General features: G+C 47.7%; 1 protein-coding gene across 1 annotated transcript in view; it reads right to left on the bottom strand.

Moving 5' to 3' along the window:
• The window catches only part of LOC104285184, a 133,427-nt gene that overhangs the window by 96,205 nt on the left and 28,022 nt on the right, over nt 1–9,200 (bottom strand). Inside the window, exons 4-5 of the mRNA XM_009883611.1 lie at nt 8,658–8,935; nt 422–491 (exon numbers count right to left, since the gene is read on the bottom strand). Coding sequence (XP_009881913.1) covers nt 422–491; nt 8,658–8,935 — 348 coding nt within the window. The remainder of the gene's footprint in view (nt 1–421; nt 492–8,657; nt 8,936–9,200) is intronic.

The raw sequence follows: 9,200 nt of genomic DNA, 5'->3' as shown, positions 1-9,200 counted from the left end.
GCCAGGATGCCATTGGCCTTCTTGGCCACCTGGGCACACAGCTGGCTCCTGTTCAGCCGGCTGTTGACCAACACCCCCAGGGCCTTTTCTGCCGGGCAGCTTTCCAGCCACTCTGCCCAAAACGTGCTGCATGCTGCTCTTCCTACAACTGAAACACATCCTCCTAAAGAGACACCAGGAACCATCCTTCTCTGGATAAACACCAGGGCCAGGATAGATATAGATTACGGAGAGGATATCCTCATGGATGACGGCACAGACCATACACCAAATTTAGCTGTCTTTCCTTCAGCTCAGCATAAAAAGAACCCAAACAAAACAAAACACCCCACACATCCTTCCTCCCCACCAGCATCCAGCCCACGGGGCTTCTGGCAGATTTTGGATGAAAATGCACATGAGCACTGGCCGTGTTTCTCACCGATAAAGCTGCGCACCTCATCCAGGCTGACGCCGGCATCGGCTATGGCCGCCTGCGAGCAGAAAGGATGCTGCACAAGGGGGAACCGCAAAGGGAACAGAGTACACCTGACCTTCTTGGCACAATCTAGTGGAAACAGGCTGTTATAGTCTGTCCCGGCACACTGAAAGGATTCTTGGGGTTTTTTTGTGAAATACAGGAATGCAGGTTGTGCTGGTTACCAGTAGAAAGACAAGAAGAAACTCCCAAGATAAGAGGGACGCTCAAACCTTTCAGATTTTTTCTCCACAGATCAGAGCCTTACCAAGCAGCAAAAACACAGGCGGTTTACACCAGTTTGGCCCAGCATTTTAGTTGGAACCCCATGGGAGTTTGTATTGTTTGCTCCATCCTGGCATGCATTCAGCCCATCCATTCCCGTGACTCACCTCCCCAGTTCTTCTCTTCCTGGCGAGTTCAAAGGAAGTTGCATCTTCTCAGGCGATTAGCAGATGAAGCTGTCATTTCTGTCTAGGCTTCTACTCTTATCAGTAGCCCGTTTCCTAAAAAAACAAGGAAAAAAGGAAAAAAAAAAATAAGAAAAAAGAAAAAAACACCAGCAAACTATGATCTGGTTGTTCTCTGTTCTCCTTAAAATATTAACTAGACATTGACATACTGTAGTACTTGCTGCATGAAACCTGCTGCGATTGGGGATAACCGGGGCATTACAAAGGGCTATGAATCAACTCAACTGCAGAGGCTTCAAGTCCTTTTGCTAGGCAAAAGTGAAATATGCTCCCTTACAACCAAGTGACCATTTCAGTATTTTTCCCGGTTATCGCCAGAACATTTATTAGATTTGGAGGTTTTATTTATGGACTCCGAAACTTTGCTGTTTCCCAGCAAAGAGGGTATTATCTGTTTAATGTTCCTTTTGTTCTTCTGGACATTTGCATTTATTTATCTGGATTCATTGCTGCACAAGTACCATGCTCCAAGTACCTACAGTTTTAAATACACTCACAATACACACCTCTTCAACATTTAAAATATCTTTCCTCTAATGGCCTCCCCAGAGCCAGAATATCTCCATTCCCAGGTGAAACCCAAGCATCCTAGAATCAAAACTGCTTGCACACGACAGCTAACACTAAACTTTCAAAACTGCTCATAAAACTCTATGCAAGCATGCTCTCTGGCTTGGCACATTTAGGGGAAATTCAGAGCTTGTTATAACTGATTTATTTAATATAAAGCTTCATAAATAGGGCCTGTTTCTGCAGTGCCTTGCACTAGGATGTTATTTGCCCCCCAGATAAGCTCAGCCCATTCAAAGCCTTGCTAGCAGGGAAAATTCACCTGCTTGTCTGCATCTGCCCATCAGCAAGGTTGAAATGTTGCCTCTGTGCCTCCAAAGTGATTTGAATTCAGGACCGAAAGCAGAAATTTTTTGCCCATACCCAAGCCCTCAAATTTTAGTTTTAGATTAAATGATGTGTTTAACACTGATGCAAACCAAAGCCCAAGCTGCAGGCAAAAGGGATCTGAACCGCACCACAGGACCAGGGCCCGAGCAAACGGAGAGCCCTCTGTGCTTCTGCCAGAAATAAAACGAGCACGGAGCAAGTTTCCACTGGAAACCAGGCTTGAAGAGTGTCTCCACCCCAAAATACCAGATTTCAGCTTTTGCTGGACTCAGGTGAATGCGTAACGTAACCCTGAGCATCGGTCATTAATCCTACAGCGCTCGGTAGTGGCTGTCTTTTGAACAGGAGTGATGGGGGCATGTGCGCACCTGTGCCTTATATTCCAATTTTCTTTGTTGCTGTATGTACTACACCTCTTGTAATGTATATTTTAAATTTCATGGGTATTTTTAATGCCTCTCTCAATTAGAATAGATCTGGAACCAACTAAAACACGGGCAAAGGTAACAGACGTGACGTGGGATTTGTAAGTTTTGGTGGAATTTGGGCGTAAACTCTGCGGACCCTTGAAATTAAAGTTGATTGATGCAACCAATGGATTTGGAGCTGCTCTGTAAAACAGTTGGAAACTCAGTATATCAGGCTGGTTTTGAGGGGGGGTTCCCCAGTATGACTACCTGTGGTTTAACAGGTGGCCATTTGGAGAAACAACCAGAAAAAGAAAGACAAGATGAACATTTTCCCTTTTCCCCAGACAGCAGGGGAAAGGCGACACAAGGATGAGGATTTCCAGGAAACCGGGATGTGCTGGAGGTCCCCGGTCAGCACCCACACGTGCTGGGAAGGCACCAGGGTGTGGGAGGGCTCCCATGGGATAAGGCAGGGAAGGGGCACGCCGGGAGAGCACGCCTAGAAATGGCAACAGAAGCTAATGCTGCAACAGCAGCCTCTGCCTTACACTAACAGCCCCAAGCCGTATTATCTACCAAGAACGCCACCTGGAAAACCACTAATAAGGAAATTCAGGCTATTCCCCAGTGGGGGAATTAGAGCTAATCACCGAAAGGATGCCCTCCCTGCCTGTTTCAGATTGTGAGCACAGGCAGAAGCTGCTCACTGGAAGTTTGAAGTTTACCCCTGCGTTTGCCTCTGAACAGAAACTGCAGTTGCTCTAATTTCTGTGTTAACGACACCAAGCATCACCCCCTGCCCCAGGAGCTGCCGCCCTGACATCAGCCGGCAATGACACCAGCATCACAGTCGCAAGTCCCCACGAGCGATCAGGACACTAAAGGAGTGGAGTATGACAGCGAGAGGGGCATTAAACCTCAGCATTGGTAACCATCATCCTGCTTCGCAGATAAAGCACATCTCCAGCCTTTCAGGCTTTCTGCAAGAGCTCTTCCTAACTCCGCCAGCACACCGGGCACACAGCAGGGCACCCGCGACAAACAAAATCCTCCTTAGCTGTGATGATACCAGCTCTGCCTTTGTTGACTCCAAATACTGCTTTTGAAGCCAGTGAGGAAAGAAAACATGAAGATACAGTCCTGGCTGCTACTCTACAACCATCCTTTTTTCCCGGGCTTATCTCATTTCGCATATGTAAAGAACTACAGGCAAAAAATCTCTGAAGGCAGACAGACCCAGGAACATGCTGTATCCCCTCAAAAGCAGTGGCCAGCGCAGGCAGCTTGCACTCGGTCAGCAGCAAGTTTTTAATCTGTGCAAAACCTGAAGCAGGGAGGATGGGGACCACTTCTAACACTAAAGGTCAGGAAGATCTGCTGAGAAGCTTTAGCTCTGCCACCACCAGTGATGGCTTCAGGATGGGTGCATAGCCCAAGTCCAGTACAGGAAAGCACTGCTGGTCATTAAGCTTCTCCTGAGCAGGGACCTCACCACCATCTTTGTGACAAAACCACAGAACTGGCATCAAATCCTTCACTTGGAAAAGAAGGGGAAAAAAAAAAAAATCCCCCTGATACATACACAAAGCGTGTCCTTTTGAACCCGTTTAAAAGAGGAGTAGCTTTTACAGTGTAAATAGCATGGCTTTGAGGAGAGATGTGTATGGAAGGATGGGACTGAGGATGCTGGAGATGCAGGTGGTGAAGGAGAGTGCCTGGAAATGAGCTGTTCTCCATGTTCAACGTTTCTCCAATCATCTTCATATTAGCATATCTCTAAGTGCATATAATTTTCACATCAAAGTGTAATTTTTTAGGTATTTAAAAAAAGAAAACCAACAAAACCCCCCTAGGATTGAAGTAGAGAATAATTTCTTTGCTGAAGTCTTTCAAGCAGCTCCTCTCTATGGCATGACAGAAAAATTACAGAGGAGACAAGCGTTTAGAAAACTCTTCCCTGGAATTCAGATTATTCTTCAAGTATACAGTAGGGAAAAAAAAAAAAAAAAAGGTTCAGCCAAACTGCAACAGAAAATGTGAGAAAGCCCTGGGAGCACCAACCTCCCGGCATCTTAACTCAGGAGCAACATGCATCCTCTGCCCCTTGCTTAGGGGCTAAAGTAATCAGCATTTAGGAGCTCACAGTGGGGAGGGAAAACTGGAGACAAATCTCAGTCCTTCTTGTCTCCCACCAGTCCTTCCCAGCCGGGGTGGTCCCTGTGCAATAACCTGGAGCATCTCTGGCCCTTCCCCCGTAAGAAGAGCTCATCCTCTGCTCTGCTTTCTACAAAGCCCTTTTACTCCTCTGGGTCTGGACAGGAGCAGCATGCTCTCACCCCAGACCAGTGCCAGGCTCTTCTCTCCAGCCCCAACCAGCTCCATGCAGGGGCCCCTTTACTCTACCCCCCCCTCCCCACTCCTGAAGCAGCTCACGGCGCTGGTCTTGGGTGCTCCGTTCCAACTATCTCAGGAACCGGGCTTGGGCAGGAGCTCTCCTTTAATGAGATTTTATTAAAAGACTCTATTACAAATAGCCACTTAAGCAAGTGAACCTTTGGAGCCTTTAGTCCATGATGTCAGTACTGTGGCTGGATGTTTCCCAGGAGTATTAAACCTGATGCTAATATAGGGCTGTTCTATATGACAGCTATAAAACTGCTTAAGCGTAGCAGGCAGGAGGCCAGCAGGGCTTTTTGTTGCCTATCAGGGCTTGGCTAAAGGTCTCCTGCAACAAGGCAGCAGGAAGCAGGGCTCCAGACAGGGATTCAGCTCTCCCTCGCAAAGCTGGGAACTCCCCCGAGGCTGGAAAAATCCACGTAGCAAAGGCTACACGGCAAAGCCTTTGTACCCGTGTCTCCTTCGCCTGGCGAGGTTACCCATCTCCGTGCCCAGCCTGCAGGACTCCAGCTGGTGCAAGAAGACCCCCAAAGCAGTGCTGCATCCCCCCCCAAGTTCTCCACCTCTCCCTCTGCATCCCAACCACGGGCAACGGCTGTGGGAATACCCAACATTTATCCTAAGCCAAGTGGGTTTATCGACACATCCAGCAGCGCTATTTACACAAGCTTGGCTTTCGGGTCTGCCCTCCCCTCCTCGCGGGGAGCAGGTCTGCATACTTGCCCTCTCGGCACACGCATCCCCGGGGCTACGCGTGTCCACCAGCAGCTGCCTGCCCGCAGCAAAGACTCTTGTTTGCGAATCACACCCAAGATAGACAAGGAACACAAAGAGTGTTTGCCAACGGTAACTGATATTAAAACTAACAGTAAAACCGGTTCGGCCCACCCGTCAGCTGGGGAACGATAAGCAGAGGGCAGAACGCTACACATGAATCACGTTCTAATCTGCAGCTTTCCACCAATAGGTGGCACCAGCAATTTTTGGATACGCTACAACATGGTACTTCTGTTCCCTTGCCACGAGGCATCGAGCCCATCAGCATTGCAGCGAAAATGGATGGACCATCTACCGCAATGGCAGCATCCAACCCCTCTCTTTTTTTTTTGTTGGAGTTAGGGAAAGGTTGAACCTCCTGCAAACCAATTTTTTCTTCCCCAGACAAACTTATTTTCAGGAGGTAATCTAACTTGGGCATGTCTTCCAGGGAAAATGAATCTGGAAGCTATATGCAAATAGATCAGAGAAAAATTTGTTTCAAATGGAAGCACAGACTGAGCCTCCGCAGAAAGCAAACAGCAAGAGTACAGTTTAACACAGCAAAAGCAAAGCTTCTTGTAACTGAGCCTGGTCGCTCGTGCAAAAACATCTAAGTTACAGTCTAACACAGTTTAAATATACTTGGTATAAAGATATTACCTTGGCCAGGGCGTCCTACAGAAGAAAACCTCAAACCACACACGTGCCCGAGACACATGTGCTCCATCCCCACGCACACAACAAAGGAGAAACAACCCCAGCCGGGTCAAACCGAGCCCACGGCCAGTACAGCTCCGCAGGGAAAACCCCCTGGAGCCAAGGCAGAGCTGGAAATAGCCCGACCAGCAAACTCCCATCAGCTGTCCCAGACCACTACAGGTGCATGACATCTAAGAGCTTCAGCTTACTACTCCACACAGCTGAATTCAGCCTGTATAAATTATTAAAGAGTCTGCAGAACATTACACAGTTCATGTAGTTAATGATTATAGTTCAGCGTCTAGGTCAGATATAATTAGATGTTACATTAAAATAGCTTCACAGAGCCATTTATTCTGATTTAATTACTTAAAATGATAGTATAATGAGCAGTGCTTTCAAAGAAAAAAGAAATCTTTTAATGAGCTCATTTTAAGTTAATATAAGGCAAATTAATCATTTAACAAAATGCGGTAAAAAGACAAGTTCATATTTTAAAATATGTTGTGCCTATGTCAAGGAGGTTACTTTATTGCCATGCGGGGAGAGATACACAAACAGGTGACTCTTGAAACAACACTGCATCCCAAATACTTTACATCTGGAACATCTTGAAGCCATGTTTTCTTCCTTCCCCAGATATACCTGCTATGTCAAAGCCCTTTGAAATATAACCTGAGCAGCAGATTTATGACCATCAGACTGTGTCTTTATTCCAATGTGAAACAGAGCAATAGCTGTGCAAAGCAGTTACCCAGAGTAGGTGAGCTTGTGATGAAGGGTTAATTGTGGGTTGGTTCATTAATCATTCATTTGCTGGCTCAGAAAATTAGCTTTCACTTGTTTGTTTGCTCAAGAAGTGATAAGCCCATTCCCTCGCTAGCTCATCTATTTTCTTCCCTTTGCATTGTTTTAGAGATTTTAATCCTTTCCAATTTTTGTAATCAGTCATTTTGGTCTTTTAGCAGGAGCATTTCCAAGCAAGCAGCAATTATTGGAGTGAAAGCAAGCAACTCTCTGCAGGGAAGGCAGCAGGCTCTGGTTCATAACCCTGCCAGGAACCACATCCCTCCGCTCGCTGCCCCGCACAGCGGCTCACGCAGCATCCCAGCGGAGGTATCCTCCTCCCCAGAGCCACAGCCACCCCACTTCTGCTGCAAACAGGACTCCCTGCACTTGCACAGGCGTTTGAATAAACATCTACATTGGGTTAAAAAATAAGTCAAGACATACTATGTGCAGGTCATCTCCCAGCCACAGCCGCTCACCCCCTTCTATCCCCAAGTGAAACCACAGCCTCACTGGGCTAAAGACAAGCCTAGAGATAGTGGTGGAGGAGGTAAAGGGGGTCCTACTCCCATCCCTGATTTTTTTCTCTGCATAAAGGATAAAACAGCAACAACACAAACCTCTCTCAGTAAAGATGTTTACAAACATTTCTGTAGCTTTGCCTGCAAAACATGGTCTCTCCAGCTCAGGCATCACTTGGATACCTTGGTGGGGGAGTAGAGGCTGACTGTCAAGCAGCAACTGCACTACTCCCACTAGGAACATAAATAATTTGGGGCTACACATTTCTTTCTTAATGTATCATCTCTGTTCCCAATTAGGTAAAGCCAATGGCTTTCAGCTGCCGCGCTTCCTCAGCAGCAGACACAGGAGCAGGAGTTTGGTGCTATGACAACACTGTGGGTGCCATCCATCTCACAGGTGGTACAGGCAGCATCGGGTGCACCCACCCGTGACCTCCCCATCCCCTCCCTCCCAATTACTGGGGATTAGGTAGACTGGGACTGGGATATCACTCTCCCTTGTTGGTTTTTTTTTTCCTTGGGTTTTTTTTCCCTTTTTCTTTTTTTTTTCACAGCTCTACCCACAGAGCTTTACAAAAGCAAAGCCACCCTGGCTATTTGCCCACATGTGTTCAGCGGCAGCAAACCAAAGCAGGATGGGTGCAGCCGAACGCGGCCTCAAACGCCACTCACTGCTGCTTCCCCTTTTCTAGGCTGAAACCTGGATTTCAAAGAAAAACGCAGTATCTCTGGGCTGCAAGGCCCCAGCGCGAGGCTCGTGTCACACAGTCATTAATAAGGCTTTCCAGACAAATCTGACTGGAGAGATAATAGGCTTAAACAATTAGGAAAAAAAAAAAAAAACACCCAACATTTTCTGTGATGGAGTATTTTTCCCGTCCTATTCGCTGTAATTATTTTCTAAATGTAGATCATTTTATATGATGCAGGCAGCAGTGTTCCAGAGCTAATCAGGCCATATGTTTTCACATTTCAAAAAGAAAACTAATTAAAAAGAAATGAAAAATGAAAAAGAAAAAAGAAGGTTTGTAAGGAGGGCTGGTAGGTTTTGGGTCAGAGAGGAGCGGTGAAGGAATCCTTCAGGAATGTATACATTCACTGCACTCAGTTCTGCGTTTTGTTTTCAGAATTGTTTCTGGCAGAAACCTAAAGAAAAATATGAACCAGATGTACAAGGAAATAGTTTCTTCATCAGAAAGAGAAGAATAGTTCTCTGTCTGCCAAGAGATTTTTAGCCTTTACGTTTTACCAAGGTGATGTTAAAAATACCCTTCAGTGATGGTTTCTCCTTCAGCAGCGCCGGGGGCAGCCTGGCCGCGGGGAGAGCATCTCTGAGCGTCGGGATGCCCGAGGAGAGCGATTGCTCGTGGGGGAAGGTCTGCGACACCCGGGTGCCTTCAACGATGGAGTGAGTGATGGCAGGCCCCTGCCGTGCCAGCACAGCCCGTCTGCCGGCAGAGACCCTGCGGTCCCAGCGCTGCTGAGCCTGCTCTGCCGGGCGGGCAGCCAGGGCGCCGGGCAGGGTACCTGGCAGGCAGCTGCAAGCGGTTGCGTTAGGGTTTTTCCAACCGCTCCCAATGATTTAACGTGCCGGCGGCTCAATCCTGAGCCGTGGCCTTGCGGGGCTGGGTGCTGCGCAGAGCTCAGCTCTCCTAAAGGGTTTAGGGACCGACGTGCCGGGGAGACCCTGTGGGTGTGATGGGCAGAGGGACCCCCAGCCCGGTGCTGCAGTGGTGGGTTTGTTGGGGAGAGGGCAGGCAGCTTGGGGGGGGGGGGCAGCCAAACAGCCCCC

This window comes from Charadrius vociferus, unplaced genomic scaffold (assembly GCF_000708025.1).
Source record: "Charadrius vociferus isolate BGI_N301 unplaced genomic scaffold, ASM70802v2 scaffold324, whole genome shotgun sequence".
Taxonomy (NCBI): domain Eukaryota; kingdom Metazoa; phylum Chordata; class Aves; order Charadriiformes; family Charadriidae; genus Charadrius; species Charadrius vociferus.
This window is presented reverse-complemented; position numbering and strand designations above follow the sequence as displayed.